The sequence below is a fragment of the Chelonoidis abingdonii genome, chromosome 5, assembly GCF_003597395.2.
Source record: "Chelonoidis abingdonii isolate Lonesome George chromosome 5, CheloAbing_2.0, whole genome shotgun sequence".
In the NCBI taxonomy this organism is placed as follows: Eukaryota; Metazoa; Chordata; order Testudines; family Testudinidae; genus Chelonoidis; species Chelonoidis abingdonii.
Genome location: NC_133773.1, coordinates 72,012,438 through 72,028,698, shown reverse-complemented (window position 1 = coordinate 72,028,698; position 16,261 = coordinate 72,012,438). Strand labels below are relative to the sequence as shown.

The 16,261-nt window shown below is 38.9% G+C and overlaps 1 protein-coding gene across 6 annotated transcripts in view; it reads right to left on the bottom strand.

Annotated features, from left to right (window-relative positions):
• Positions 1 to 525: 525 nt before the first annotated feature.
• PALLD (palladin, cytoskeletal associated protein) overlaps positions 526 to 16,261 on the bottom strand; it is a 345,921-nt gene continuing 330,185 nt past the window's right edge. For 3 of the 6 annotated variants that reach the window (XM_075066366.1, XM_075066362.1, XM_075066364.1), the window contains 6 exons: positions 13,204 to 13,298; positions 10,350 to 10,482; positions 7,737 to 7,944; positions 6,033 to 6,198; positions 3,779 to 3,912; positions 526 to 2,632 (listed from right to left, as the gene is read on the bottom strand). In XM_075066366.1, coding sequence (XP_074922467.1) covers positions 2,460 to 2,632; positions 3,779 to 3,912; positions 6,033 to 6,198; positions 7,737 to 7,944; positions 10,350 to 10,482; positions 13,204 to 13,298 — 909 coding nt within the window. In that variant the 3' untranslated portion in view covers positions 526 to 2,459. Of the gene's footprint in view, positions 2,633 to 3,603; positions 3,655 to 3,778; positions 3,913 to 6,032; positions 6,199 to 7,736; positions 7,945 to 10,349; positions 10,483 to 13,203; positions 13,299 to 16,261 lie in introns of all 6 variants that reach the window. The other 3 variants (XM_075066365.1, XM_032803662.2, XM_075066363.1) reach the window with 2 other exon arrangements.

The following is a 16,261-nucleotide window of genomic DNA, read 5'->3' as shown; positions in this document are numbered from 1 at the left end:
AGGATAATGGTACGTTAAGGCAGCTAAAATCTCAGTAATAAGTATACTGTGCTATATAATGTGTTAGAAAATGTGGCGGTTTGGCAAACAATTCTGTGTACCTACTAAATAGGTTTTTTTTTTAAATAGAAACATAATCAACAACTGATCTTAATCACAAGATGGCCTCTATGACACAATTACAGTTTCTCTTCTACTCGGTAAGTAGCATGGTTTGGGTATTATAGACAGTTCAAATGCAACAATGTGTGCAGGATGAATGGAGATGCACATTGAATATGAAACATTTTTTAAACTAAACTATTACGCTGTAATAAAAGGGTCTTTCCCCCCGCCCTCCAGGTTTAAATCAGCGAAGGAGATTCCTTAAACCAACTAAGATTCTTTGAAGTTTCTAAGAAGGGTCACTTTATTTCCAGCTCACAATCCTAATCTTGTTGGTATCCAAATATAGAATTTGGAAATTTATCACATGACCTTTATAGAAATAGCTAGCTATGACCACTTTTGCCCACGAAATGACAATTTTCTATTTGTGTAATGTTTATTGATGCTAAACCCACATTATGTCAGCACAACAATCCAAAGTAATGATGGTACTTTTTTATAAATACAAATAAAAGGTGTCAAAATAATGATAGTTAAGCTAAACAAACAGTAAATTAGCAGTCAAGAAAAACTTGGCAAATAAGACATACTTTACTCTAAAATATAGGTAGGATATTTCCATATGATAGACTGTATGATATTAATTTAGATAAGCAATGCCTGTAACTGTGGGCATAACCTGCACCAAGCTGCATAGACTAGTACTGTCTTCTGTGCTAAAGGTTAGTCACTAAAAAAAAAAAAAAAATTGGTTTGTATACTTACAAAGAGGTATGAAACAATATATGTATAGCAGTAATGCAAAATATATGGTAGTCCACAAACAAACTAATAATGGACTTGAATAACTGAGCTGAGAGAGATTTCAACACTTTTTATTATAAATAATGAAAGATAACCATATGTGCTTCATATAAGGAATACAGCATGTTCCTTTTATATCGAAGTACTCTCGTACCATCAATTTTTCTCCCCTTAGGCCCAATTAAAATTCTTCTGCCATCTCAACTAAACTACTTGGTTCAGAGTCAAAACTGCCTAGTACAGTAGACTAGATAGAGTCCAGTTTGATGTGGAATTGCTTTGCATTCTGAAAGTAGCCTCTGTGCTAAAGTCTTCACCTACTGCATGCAGTCCCTAGCCACAGCATGGTTAGTCTGTTATCATACACTAGGGAAGAAAACAATATTTATCATTCACCACCTACACGTTATCTTAAGAAAATATTACAGCACTTCTGCTTTCTCCATCTTCATTCTACTAGCCTACCCCCTATGATATATGTTCATCATTTAAACTCTGATTGCAGACTCAGTCCATTTTTTCCACTTGCTCTACATTCCTAAAATCCTCATACATAGTCACAAGCTCTACACAATCATAAATGTCCACTACATAAACTCCATAGCTTTCTGCTGATTTGGGAATTTCAAATATGTGAATGGCAGTGTTCTGTTAGTTTTCAAGATCTGTTTTAAAAAAACTAAAAACATCCATAGTCCCCCCCCCCCCCCCGCCCAGCCCCAACCCTTTTTGCTAATCTTATGTAGTAAAACTATACTGTTGGCATTTTTCTCTCCCCCAAAAGTATCCCTTACTTGGGTGCTAGGATTTATAGTCTGTAGTAGTATATTATGCCTCATCTCTCATTATTTTGACTAGGTTCAATTATTTATGCTTAAATTAGCCTTGTAGTATGTTTGTAAGTAAGCCTTGTCGCTGGCAAAAAAAAAAAAAAAATCTTAAGGACAAAGGTGTCAGCCTTGCTATATAGTAGTGGCAGTTCTAACATTTTAAGGCATGTATTTCCTTTCTCATTGCAGAGACAAGGTATTTTGTTTCAGTTTTTCCTTCCTGTTTTATTCTTACAATATTGCACTTGTTCTCTGTACCTATCAATCACTCTGCCTTGACATTTTTGAATTGTAAAAATATAACTATACATGTTAATTTCCTTTATGGTCTAATAGCCTTAAATGAAACTTCTCACACCATTAATACCATGTAGCATCTACATCTTGCTTAGGAAGGCACTCTGTGATAAATACTGTACTGTTTACTAACTGAACCAGATTTTTCAGAAGTATTTTGGCCTTTATGAAAGGTTATAAGAGTTCTAGCAATATAGGCATAAGGAACTGAACAGTGAATGTGATTTTCTGTGCAATGTGAACATTTAATCAGCTACCTATCCTAATTTGGTAGGAATAAGAAATATATGGTTATGATGGGGATTTTTGTACTTGAAGGTGTCTGGCTTTACATAAAGTGACATAGAAGTATCATTGGTCAAGGCAATGGCTTTCAGTGTTTCTGCTTTGAAAGAAAATGATGGATCTGGCAGCTCGGGTCTACAGGTCATCGCTCTCTACCAAGCCACACTGCAATGTCAGATGAACTGGGTTTGCTTCAGGCTGGAATGCTGCCTTGATGTCTAGTCCTTGGTCAGAAAGTGCTGCATATCGACTGGCTGAGGGACGCACCTTCTTTGGCTTGGTGGTTTGAGGTTGTTGTTGCCACTGAGCTACAGATTTGAAAAAAACAAATTAGGTTCACCCTTCTTAACTTAGATAACAGAAGTACTATAGGCACACTCCTGTACTGTTCAGTTCTAAACTCCCGATAAATTCTTTCACTTGAACGGCTGGGAATTAGCAACTCTAGACTTTATGTACTGATTTACATAAGTCAACCCTGTTCTCTCCTCCACTGCTCTCACTTTGTCAGTGCCACTTAACCTGTGTTATGTCCTTACTGCACAAGAAAAGCCTGTAAATTGTTTGCCTCCACTATTTTACTGTGTTACCCATCAGCTAAGCCTTCTCAACCACCTCCCATCCTTACTTCTGAAAGACCTGCACTGTGACTACATTCCCACTGGCCAAGTACAAAATTTGCCATTGCTGCTCCCAAGATGTCCAGAAAAATTACACCAGAATGCTGCAAGACATTCCTCCCCCCCCGGGTGAAAATCTCCACTACTGTAATTGATCTTCAATGGAATTACTCCAGTAGGTGCCCAATGGAACAAATCAGATTACCCTTGTCCCCCTCTGCGATGTGGTGTGACAAAGCTAGGCCGAGTCCTGTGCAGATCTGCTGCTTGTAACAAGTTACACCATCACCACCCCATTATTGTGTGGACGTAACAAGAATAAACATTTTGCTCAAAATGATAAACAGGTCAGATTGCTGTCCAACATTATCTAAGTTTGGTTTAAGATCAGTTCACAACAGAGAAACGGTACTGGTCTAATTAAGCTACAACAGACTCTGCCATTGGCACCTGTCTCAAGCGTGTTTAGGTAATACTAATAAAGGTTAAAAGCTGATGCTAGCAGAGCATTGTAAGAAGGACCAAAAGAAAATGTCATGCTGCTCTCTAGAGTTACTGATAAGGATGCATGTGTAAATAAGCTAGATGTAGTCTTCCAAGCAAGTAAAGAAACCAGCATGCTCGGTTTGTGTAAGTATTTGAAAGGTGGTGAAGTATACTTTGACAGAGTATTTGCTGTCTTGATGAGGATCATTATTATTGTGAAGAAACTATAAACAAAAGAGAAAGAGATCAGTGTAAGCCTTTGTGGGATAAACTAAGGTTTTTAGAACTGCTGGTTTTTGGGTAGATTGGTTTAATTTAACTGCATATCTCAGAATAGAAGGCACTTACTATAAACATCAAGCCTGGCCGTGCAGGACACAATCCCAGCCTCATTCTTAGCTGACACAGTATACCAACCAGCATCTTCTTTTGTAGCTCCCTGAATAAGCAGGCAAATGTAGCCATGGTTATCCTGGTGCATACTAAATGGGGGACAAGAAAAAGTTATTAAAACTTAAATTACTTAACAGCCAGTGTGGCCATGGTTTATTGTGTTTAAACATATCATTACAAGCACAAATTTAAAGCAACAAATTTACAGATAGTAGGTTTTATTTCCTCTTGACAAACATCCAGCTCCCACTAAAGGAATGAGAGAGATGTGCACAGCAAGTGGAAAATGAATCTGAGCTTAATTTTTAAAACAAGTCAAGATGCACAATTAACATCTGGCTAATATCTCAGTAACCAATCTTTGTCTCGTCCACAATTCAAGACGTACTTTAGAGCTTAGGTTTCAATTGCATTTCCAAGTCAAAACTTCAAAAAAGAAACTTTGAGGAAGAATAACAAATTTGACCTTTAAGGAATGAGAGACAGATAGTCATAGTTTTGAGAAAGTCATGTGCTTCATATTCCCCTTTTGTAGATGAAGACATTAATACTTCACAGGCCTCCTGTGAGGATTACTTCATGTTAAGAGCACATAATAAAACACTCAGGGCTAGGTTCACAAAGAAGCCTCTAAACAGTCACTGGGGTTCACGAAGCCTGAATTCAGTGCCTAGGTTTCCTATTCACAGACTTGTAGAATCCAAGGCCAGAAAGGACCAGTGTGCTCACTTAGTCTGTCCTCCTCCTGTATAGTGCACAGGCTCTAAGGGTTATTTGGGGAGGATCTGTCTTGCTTTAAAAATTGTCAGGGATGGAGAATTTACCACAGCCCTTGGTAAACTGTTCCAGTGACAACATGTACATCGTATTTCTGGTCTGGATTTGTCTAGCTTCAACTTCCAGCCATTGGATTGAACATTTCCTTTCTGTTTAGATAGATGAGCCATTGTTAAATATTTGTTCCACAGTAGTACTTACAGACTGTACACAAGTCATCCCTTAGCTTTCCCTGTATTAAGCTAAATAGCTTGAGCTCCTGGAGTCTGTCACTATAAGGCATAGCTTTTAATCATTGTAGCTTGTCTCCAAAACCCTCTCCAATTTATCACTAGCCTTTGTGGACAGCAAAACTGGATAATCCAGCAGCAGTCACACCAGTGTGAAGTACAGAGGTAAAATAACATCTCTACTCCTATGTGAGATTCCTATTTATGCATCCTAGGATCATCTTTAATTCTGTTGGTCACAGCATCACAGGGGGAGCTCATGTTCAGCTGATTATCCACCACAGTTCTCAAATCTTTTTCAGGCATTGCTTCCTAAGATACTCACAGAATGGGGGACTATATTCTTTTTTTCCAGATGTATATGTTTACATATACATAATGAATGTGGGAAGACAGTCACCTTGGGATGGGATTCATAGAAGCCACTGTCATAGGGACCTCCTGCTGTTTGAATTCTCTCTTAGCATTAGGCACCTCATACTCTCTAGCACAGTGGTTAGAGCACTTGTCTGAAGGAAACATCTGGTTCAAGTCCCCCCCTCTACTTGAAGGGGAAAAGGGATTTGAACTGGGATCTGCTGCCTCCTAGGAGAGTGCTCTAACCCTTGGGCTACTTTGACATGGGGCTCCTTCAGTCTCTGCTGTTGAATCCTTCCCACTATGAATAAATAATTAAATTCATTGGAGTAGGTACACAAGATACCGGCTCTCCCACATCCCTGTTGAGAACCCTCACCCCTAAGTTATAAGAGAGGTCATCCTCCTCCTACCCCCCACTCATTTTGAGTAAGTCCCCCTACAAATAGCTCATTTGCTAAGTGAACTCAGAGTTTACCTAGAGGCTTGTGAAGCTTCCCCTCATGTGTGAACCACTGGGACTTAAGTGTTTGTATGTCTGCCATGGGGCAGCAGTGCTCATGCTCAGAGGCAGAAACAGAGAACTTTCACCGTAAAAATTTAAGCATAGAATGAGTTTAGGTGCCTACAGGGTTTGGGGGTAGCTGAGTGGGCATTTTGTGAATCCCAGGAGGGTCTGATTCTGGGATTTAGGTAGCTAAAGTGGCAGTTAGGCACCTTTAGTCCCTTTGTGAACCTTGCACTAAGTATTCTTACAGCCTCATATTCCCTGAAGGTTATTTCAGTCATGATTTACTTTGATCTTTGTCAGTGAGATTAATTATATAATACTAAACTGCTCTAACCTCACTCTTTCAGTGTTGTAAGTAAGTGACTCATTCTCTTTCTTCCAAAATATCTGAGGGTATGGCACCCCAGAGACTCGACACTCCAGTCGCACGGGATATCCATCAGCCACTCCTGTGTTCTGTAGCTTCTCTATAAACACAGGTGGCTTGTGTTCTTCCTTAGCTGTGAAAACACCGTAGAAATGGCAACAATATTTACAGTGACAACATTCTATTACCATTCAGCCTCCATTGCAGTTATTCAGTTAAAGGTAGAAGATTTTAAACCACTAGTTCGTGGCAGTAAACTTTAAAAATAATTGCATTAGACCCGCACCTGTTTCAGGGAAGTAAAACTTGTCCTGTGTATGACTTTAATAAGAGAAAGATGGGTTCTAATAGAGCAGGGTGAAATACTTAAATTCTCAGTTCAGCTGAACAAGGCCCACTCAATATTGTCAAATGAAAGAGGCTTCCTTTTTTGGGATCCTGTGAGGTATGTCCATTAGCTGTCAAAACTGGTCCCATACAAATATTTGAGCTCCCTCTTAGTTTGGCAATCTAGTCTGGTTTGTGGTCTCCATTAATGCCTCAAGTGTACTTCAGACAAATGTAGTAGCATATCTTTTGGCTGATTGTGCACATACACAAAAGGAATTTGGGATAAAATTTCTTCTTTGCCCAGCTGACCATCAGCATATGCTCTGCACTGTGTCTAATTGTTCAGCAATAAAATATTTTAACATAAATAGTGTCATTTCAACTTATATCTCTTCCATATAGTCTTTTGAATGTCCTGTGACCATGGGCTCCAAGAGCTAATATGACCAACACCCCCACAAAATGTAAAACTAAAATACCCCACTAAAACAAAACAGTCCACTACTCCCCCCCCATCCTATTTTGTATAGATGCTTAGCCTGTGCTCCTCGCCGTAGTATCTGAATACCTTCCATTAGTGTATTAAGGGATGTGATTAACATCTGTCATATGATTTGTTTTCTCATACCCTCTCTGGAGGAAGGAGGACTTCATTTGATCCTTTTTAATGTTACCTTTTAGTTTCCTTGCTGTCCTACTGAGTTTCAAGCTCTCCTTCTCTCAATCAGCCTGATAGGCTGCTACATACTATCAGATCCCCAAGCACTTGCTGTATCCCTGCAAAATACAGTGTTAATACTGGAGCTATTGCAAGGAGCTGGCTGAGTTGTGTTTAGCACAGAACTCAAGAGACGGGGGCAAACTTAGCTAAATGTTTGGGCTCCATTGCTTTCCCAATGTCAACTGGTAATGACTATTCTTCTGGCTGCAGTGCCTGCTGGCCCTCTCTCTCTTCTCAGCATGCCCCCTATTCTTGAGTGACAAGTGGAACACAGCCAGAGTTTTCTTCCTACCAGGAGTATCTTCATCTGTCAGTTTAATGGCAGTTTTAGAGTCCCTCTGTGTTTCTGGAGGGGCACAAAGGGGTCAGAGCATTGACAAGGATCTGGTTCAAAGTAACAAATACAGTTATACATCTCTTTTCACATTTGTAACCATGCACAATATGCATTTATTTGAACATATGATAGTTCAAACACTCACCTCCTTGAATTAATGAGATACCAATTTTACTGGATAATAATTCCATCGTCTTTCCTAGAGAACTTCAACTTACATTTTCAATATTTCATGTACGCCTCAAACAATTTTCAACGCGTAGTCTTAGCATGAAGAGATTACCTGCAACAATGAGCTCCAGGCTGAATGTGTTTTGACCAGCTCGATTGGTTGCAATGCACGTGTAGATTCCAGAATCCCTAGCTGTGACTGGCTCTATGATGAGAGAGTGTACACCGTTCTCACGCACCAACATTTTGTGAGAACTATCAGGACGAATTGGTCTTCCATTGAGTTGCCAGCTTAGATCTGGAGTTGGTAATCCACTGACCTTAAATATAAACAGAATGGAACAGAGTCTTAGCAATACAGAACAGTAGGAAACTCCTTATTTCATACCACAGAGAAAAAGGAGGAATGTTTCTGTAAGAAAATTTATGTGTATGACAAAATACAATGAACCAAATGTTGCCCTCAGTTACACACAGGAGTGCAACTGGGTCAAATTACACCTTGTACAACGCCATAAGTTTCAGTGGGATCCCAGGTATGACTGACTAGATTTCAGCATTAAAATATATTTTGAATCTAAGTAACAAAGTAATAGATTACAGAACAAAAGGTTGGATATCACCTGTCATCTTTGTGGAATGTTGCCCTTGATTCTGAATGAGAAAAGAAACTTTCAGAATTCTTTTCTTGTGGGAAATTTACAGACGAAGGATGACAACTGGTTTGTGAATCAATTCTTCCTTCAAAAAACAAACCCATTGGTAATCTGTTATTGAACTCCAAATTCCATTCCAGTTATGTATTGCTTATTATAGACAATGCCATCTACAGAACTTTGTATTCAGATGGTTTGAACCATCGACAGTGTTGAAAGATGTTTCATCCACAATACATACTACTTAGAAAAATAAGAGTAAGATATTGTATTATGAGACACTAATTGTTTAAAAGTAAACAGCTGACATCTGAATTTTAATTAATTATCTTATACAAAGGCACAAGTCTCTCTACCAAGCTAAGTTTTGGTCCTACCTTTGTAAGATTTCAAACAGACCAAAATGGGCTAAAAGGATTGGTTGCCAACAAGCATTGTGTGTTTGTTAGATTCACATCTCTGTTCACATGGACGTGCATGTCCAGTTTACACAACCCAGTTGTAGAAGTCATTCTCTCTGAGCTAAGAGAGTGGCCCAAAGTCCCTCTTTCCACTCAGTGTTTAGGCTCTCATTCAGTCTCTTTGAGTGTCCATTTTCCTTTTAATAGCAGAGTCACTTCACATGAGTACAACAGAGAATTGATCCTTAAGCTGTGCACTGGAAAGATCATTTGGCCTTTGTTTTAATCATAACAGGGTGTATGTAGATAATATTCTCAACTAACACATGAAAAGGGGTTAGGAGAATAACACTATGGTACTGCTGTTATTGGAGGGAAAAGGTTATCTCCTTTCATGCTTAGAACCAAATCAAGGTGAACTGGTTCACTGAAATGTGTGCAACTGAACAAGAAACTTTCTTAAAAAGGAAGAAATGATCGAAACAATCTGTAATTTACAAAGGAATACTTTACTTTACAATGACACTAATTTACGTAAGTTTTTAACCTCTGGGACTTCAGGATGAAAGCCACTACAGAGGGATGAATCAGATCAGGCTAGATGCTATCTAGCAGTAGTTCTCTCCACTAGCCATTCTGTTCATTCATGTTTATTTTTCTTAACAGGGCAGGTGACCTGTGTAGGGAATGTCTCTCTCTTTTTCTATATACATAGGCACGTATACATACAGAGTAGTAGGTTGAAAGTAAGTGTTACAAAGGGAAGATGTTAAATTTAATGCTTTAATGCGTGCTTGAGAAAAAGAGCAAAAAACTTCAAATTACCATGTGTACTTAGAGCAAATTATATCAGTGAAACTTGCTGTCTCACTCTTAGTTAAAAAGGGCTACTGAAGTTGGTTAGGGTAATATTTTCTATAATATATATACTATGTGGTGAAGAATGTCCCTTAGAGCATTCAAAGTCACAGTCACTGCTTATGTAGGATCTACAACTTGTGAGTTTTAGTTACAGCAGATAGACAAATATTATTCTCAGAGCTGTGCTTACTGACTTCTTGTGTATAACTAAGAGGTGGAAAAAAGAAGATTATTCCTATTAGTGAGCTGCCCTTCCCTGTCAGCACAGGGCTTAATGGCTGCTCATCATAGGAGTGGATTCTGTTGCAGTCTATTAGCCAGGAAGGAACTTGTGCCATGAGTACAGCAATGGCATTAACCTGTAGTCACTAACTGACTTGCATTCCTTCCAATAAACTGAAGTACGTTTAGTCATGGTTTTCATGGACCTCAACAGCCAGCTGTGGGCTGTTGGAAATGCTATTGACTCACCTTCACCTTTTGGATAAATCAATAATACAAACTCACATGTTTGAAATTTTGTAAAAGTATCACTTAACTTTCAAGCTGGCTTTATTCTAAGAAAAGAAATACTGAAAGTCTTCTTTACATCTTAGCCCCTCCTTCCCCCCTCCACAAGGGTGGGCCCCAATAAGAGGCTTTGCCAAAGGTCAAGTCTGCATCCTGCGTTTAATTCTGCCTCCTTTGTGTACCTAGAATTCCCAGTGAAATCTGAGGTGCATGAGTATTACAGGATACAGCTGAATTTGAACAGAGTTCCCTCTCTGGTTCAACAGAAAGACTAATTTTAACAAACTTGATACTTGCCTTGCAGTCCATTCTGCAGAGTTTTCCTTCTTGAACAATCAGGTCTCCAGGAGCCTGCAGGAAATGAGGTCGGAAGAATCGTTCCTGAATTGGTTCATTTTCATCGCCACTGTCCCTTGATCGAGATCGAGGTCTTAAAATAATATATGAAATACATTGTTTATTAGACATTTCCCCATGTTTTCTGGTGAAGTTGAAGAACCAAATTCAGATCTCAGACTGGTATAAATCTAGATTAACTCCATTGGATCCCATTGTAATAATTCCATATTTACACCAGCATAACAGAGCAGAATTTAGCTCAAAAATCAACTAAATATGACTCTCTCTATATTTATTAATTTGATTCAGTCTACATTTTGTAGCAAAGATATGAAGTAAAAAATTATCTCATTCACAATGAATGACTTATCTAACATGGTAGTTTGTTTATATACATAGTAATATGTTTTAGTTTTCATTTATTCTGTGAAAGAAAATGTACAAGAATTTTGGCAATACTTTATATTTACAGCCACAACTCTGCTTTAGTCTTCATACATCTGAAACCCTCTCTATTACTGATTAAGCCAGAAAATCTGTACTGTCAATAATTACATTTAAGAAAATAGAAGAAGCTAACGACTATCTCAATTTACAAATATATTAGGTTCCACATTAGATTTTCCATTATTATCTTATTTGTTACTACTTAAAGACATTTATTTTACATTTACATTAATGTGAATTAAATTTTGTTCATCTGTTCTGGAGGATTATTCTTCACTAAACAGTTATCTGTCTGTGATATTTATAATCATTTCAAAAGCAACTCACTGTGCTGTAAGATGAATGAGAATTTAGCTCATAAGCAACACACACTAAACAACAAAAGATCTTGTGACATTAAACTGTTCTTGGTAAAAATAAAAGGACATGGGAAGAAAAATGCAGAAAATATGACGAATCTGCAGATTTCCTCCACCCAAAATACAGTTTTCTGTAATTTCTGTGATCAGCAGTTCTTGGCCATTAATTTATTGTACCCTAGTCTGTGGCTAACCAGTTCCTTTTCAACTGAAAGTAACAATATTTCCATTATATAAGTAATTTATTTAGCAAAAGGTTCTCTTTGCAATCTCTGTAATGTCCTATTTTACTTAGTAAATTTAAATATATATAATTAAAACAGATATATCGCCAGTTTCTGTCCTCTGCTACAATCATGCAGCTCCAATGAATTCATTTCTTCTATGGCCAAACTCTGCCCACAGTGACACCCTACTGCAACAAACTAGGATTGCTCAACTGTAACTGAATTCATTTGGCCAATAATATTTGCATGGCTCTAAAAGTGAAATTCTGCCTTCAGTTAGCATGTACTAGGAGTTTATTTTGCATATCAACCTTCATATCTGTTTCCATTTGTTTTTGTCTTGGAGAAATACAAATATTTTTGGACGGGCTGAAAAACCAAAGAGAGCTCTTTTAAAGAACATAGCCAGACTGATCTCTGTTGCTTGATGTTCTCTGTTTCTTCTTTTTCTCTTTTCTTTCCCGCTCACTCATCTGCATGTTCCCGTCTTCCTAAATTTTAAGTGCCCCCCTAACCCCTCCAAAAGGCTTTTACACTGTCTTCTCTAGAAGTTAGTGACCTGCAGGCTCCTTGCAGCTCTGACCCACAATTCCTAGTGGCAGCTCTTCCTATCAGAGATTAATAAGAGGCTTTTAATTGCAAAAGGTGCTGATTCAGTGCAACAAGGGATATTGAATATCAACCTACTGATGAATCAGTGGCTGTGCAGTCCTGGAATAGCTCCTCCACTGCATTTACTATGCAAAATGGACATAAAACTAGCTTTTGTGGGCTTAGTGGCTTAATGACAGTGTGCAACACACTGCTGTGGAAAGGGTTTGAATTTAGGCCTGGAACTTTATGGAGGCAGTTTGCATAGCACTAGGTGAGGGTGGGTGAGAAGTGCTTTTCAACACTTGAGTGACCACCTTTTGGCCAACTCAGGAGTGAGGCTTATGAGACCCAGAGAAAAATGCATCACAGGCTTCCTTGTCCAGAAATAAGGATCAGGTAACATGAAGAATTCTGAGAAAGGAGGAAATAAAGTGGAGAAATAAGAGTGGGGGATCTGAGAATCATCCTCATAAACAACTGACCACAGTTTTATCAGGACTTTCTAGTATCTAATTTAATATTTAGCAGGGCTCTGTTTTCCGTGCAGTATTTGTAACATATATACTTCCTCAGTTGCTAACTGTTCATGTGAGCAACAAAATCCATTAATTTCATCCTGAATGTAGTAATTAGTGCTGTCATATCTACACTCTGTGTTGTAATTGGCAGCTGATGGCAAGATACTGCAGTGGGCATAACCAATGAACAGAACGAATATATGCCACCACAGCAGACACTTGAACTGGGACCCTCTACTTGGTTAACCAAACTGGAAGAATTCTTTCATCGTCCTGGCTGCATATACTGTGATGGTTAGGGTGACCTAGCTACATCGCACAGGACATGACATTTTTCATAGCCCTGAATGATGTAGCTAGGTTGACCTAAGTTTTAGGTGTAGACCAGGACTAGGACAAGATGCAGCAAGTGAACATGGCAAACAAGGAAGTGAGGGAGGACAAGGATTAAAAAACTAAGATCACACAGTTGTATAAGTTGCCTGTTGTACATCTCATGGCTCCAAAAGTTATAGGGATTTTTGGATACAAGAGAAGATTAGGTTTCTTCCTGTGTGCCATATTGCACATATACTTTCTTCCCAACTCTCTAATCCTGCCAGCACCTTTGTGCAAAATATGTTTAGCAGCTGCAGTGATGAATGTGTAAAGAAAACATCTATGGTACCTTCTGATATGAGGCTGGGTGGGGGGTGTTCGAGGACTCCGTCCTCTCTGATTGACAGCCTGAACCATCAGCCTTCCAGTACAGCTTATTCTGCCCTGTTACAAACATTGAGGTGGGGAAAAACAAATTATTTTATTAAAAATAAACAATTTTAACAGAATAGATTTTCCCCAAAACACTAAACAAACATGTTAATAAATGTCCAGAGCCTGAAGTTCACTTGTTGGTACCAACTTTTACAGATGTCTTGCTTTCAAAATCTTTTCTTGCATAAAAAGGCAGTTCCTATCAGAGTTAGTTAACATGCCAACTGCCAACAATGTTTTTACAGCTAGCAATCCAACTCTGAACACACCAAAGCAACTCTGTGGTTACAAAAAATGATGAATAAAAAGTTACAAGGTCTACTTTATTATATCCTACACGGTTATCCTTTCAAAAGGGGAAAATTTCTGCACTATCTGGAACATAGGTTGTACAGATAGCAGTGAGGTACCTATTGCCTGTAGAATAAAGTAGTTAGACATATTGCCATTTCCATTTATGCTGCTAAATGGTCCAGCTGCTGACTCTGCTCCCACTGATGGACCGTTTAGTAATGCTGCTCACTGTTCTGACCATCAGCATAACATTCACATTGATTCTTAGTTATCCAGTAGTAAAATTATCCATCTGCTCCGCCGGCTATAAGTCACACCCAAAATATACCTAACAAACTTTATACACAGAGCTAAGAGCTTGTGGCAGCTCAGTCATTGTTTTGTTTGCACCACTGATGTCTTCCCATACAGAAAAGAAGTTGTATTGCATAAAATCAGAAAGCAGGAGAAAAAAAAAGCAGTCACCTTGAAATACAATTATTATTGATAGATAATATGTATACGTGCTGCCTTACAAAATGTACCACACAAGAAATTTTATTTCCAGTATTCATGAAGCAACATCTGTGTGAGAAAGGTTGTTACCAGTAAAAAATATGGATTTCTGGACAGCTGTCTGCAGATTTCACAGCACAGTGGGAAATCTAGATGTTGGAGTGTCCATTCAGCTTCGCTAAACAGAGGTAAGTAGCTGTTTGGGCACCGCCATAGATGGGAGGAAAACAGGATTTCAAAGTAACCAGAAAGCTTCTAAGTTTTTGAAAGATTTTAGTTCACTAAAGAATAGAATACATATTTGTGCATTTCAAGTTTTTTTTGTTGATTGTATTAAAAGCCGATTCTCCACCAGTGTCTACTATCTTTAACAAGACCCCTAAGCACTAAATATCTGCTTATCCGAGTTATCAGAAATTGCTGAAATTTCTCATAGACCTCGCATAAATATATTTGTTTGGTCCAGTGGGTAAACATTAGTGTTCCCAACTACCAAACAAGAGACTGCTGATGTTTCAGCAGATACCAGCATCCGGCCAGGATAAGGATCAGACTATCACTGAGGCAGTAAATTAGGTGATAACGGTAAGACATAACTTACTCCTTTCCCTCTGAAATATCTGTAGAATTGCAGGTTACAAAGGAGTAGTGGCAAGGGGAGAAACCTCAAGTTCCTCCAGACAGAAGGGCAGGATTTCATATATCTTAGGAGGGATAGTTCCTGCTGTGGGGCTTCTAAGGCGTAGACCACCTCCTTCCTGGACTTTTTCCCAAGACACTGCTGTTGTGGACACCCACATGGAGTGCTAGAAATTATATCATTGGGAATTTCTGTGCTATTCCAACATCTTTCCTGTGCAGTAAACATGGTACATAGCATCCATTATGATGTAAAAAGTGTGTGATATTCCTTTTATATTTCTAATAGTTGTATGAGCTGTGACAGCTTTGGAGGTGCCCTGTAATAATTAATGAATACAGTATGTTGGTCTGGTTATTGGGGTGTTTTTGTAGGTCTTGAGTTAAACCAAACAGGAGTCTATCTGGAAAAATGGCAGGAAAGAGACCTCCACCTCAAGATAAGCCACTGTACCAGGGCCTCCTTGGTCCTGCTTTTGTCTCTGTCTACCAACCACACACAGACCCTGGTGCTGGTCCAACACCCTGTGCAGTTTATTTATAATTGAGTCCCACTATCTTCACAGCATACCTAGGCACCTTTACAAGCAGAGGGAGAGCAATCTCTCTCTCACTGCCTGCTTCTTTCCCTTTTCACTTCCTTCCTGTGCCTATTTGTGGGATCTGGCTAATGGCTTAATTAGCCTTACTGCCCTGCCCCACCTACAAATTAGGCAGAGGTCTGCCTCATCAGCTCCAGAGTGCTGACTTCATACCTAGCACTCTGTCACAGCCACTCTTTCAGCAAACACTTGAGAGTTGTTAAAGGACAATACCAGAATCACTGGCTCTGAGTACTTGTTTGATCTGCTGCTGAGCCTACAGGACTTGTTTTGACAAGATAGGTCAAAGTCTGGGGACACAGAAGAACAAAAGAACTATAGCATGGTTTAAAAAGAACCCCCTCTCCAGAGAGGGGCTGTAGTTGTTTGGGAGATCACAGACATATGTGTAGACAATTTTAAAAAATCCGTTTCCCCTTACGCTTTATTCCTACTACCAAAATAATGCCTTTGTTTTAAGAAAGCTGTCTGATCACTATATACACCAGGAGGGTCAGGGCAAAACTGGGAGGCAAGATCAAATCAGTATCTTAGATGCTTATATACAAATGCGAGAAGTCTGGGTAATAATCAGGAAGAACTGGAAGTGCTAATACATAAATACAACTATCACATTGTTGGTATCACTGAAACTTGTTGGGATAATACACACGATTGGAATGTTGTTATGGATGGGTACAGCTTGCTCAGGAAGGATAGACAGGGGAAAAAGGGAGGAGGTGTTGCCTTATATATTAAAAATGTACACACTTGGACTGAAGTGGAGATGGACCTAGGAGATGGAAGTGTTGAGAGTCTCTGGGTTAGGCTAAAAGGGGTAAAAAACCAGAGTGATGTCATGCTAGGAGTCTATTACAGGCCACCTAACCAGGTGGAAGAGGTGGATGAGGCTTTTTTTAAACAACTAACAAAATCATCCAAAGCCCAAGATTTGGTGGTGAT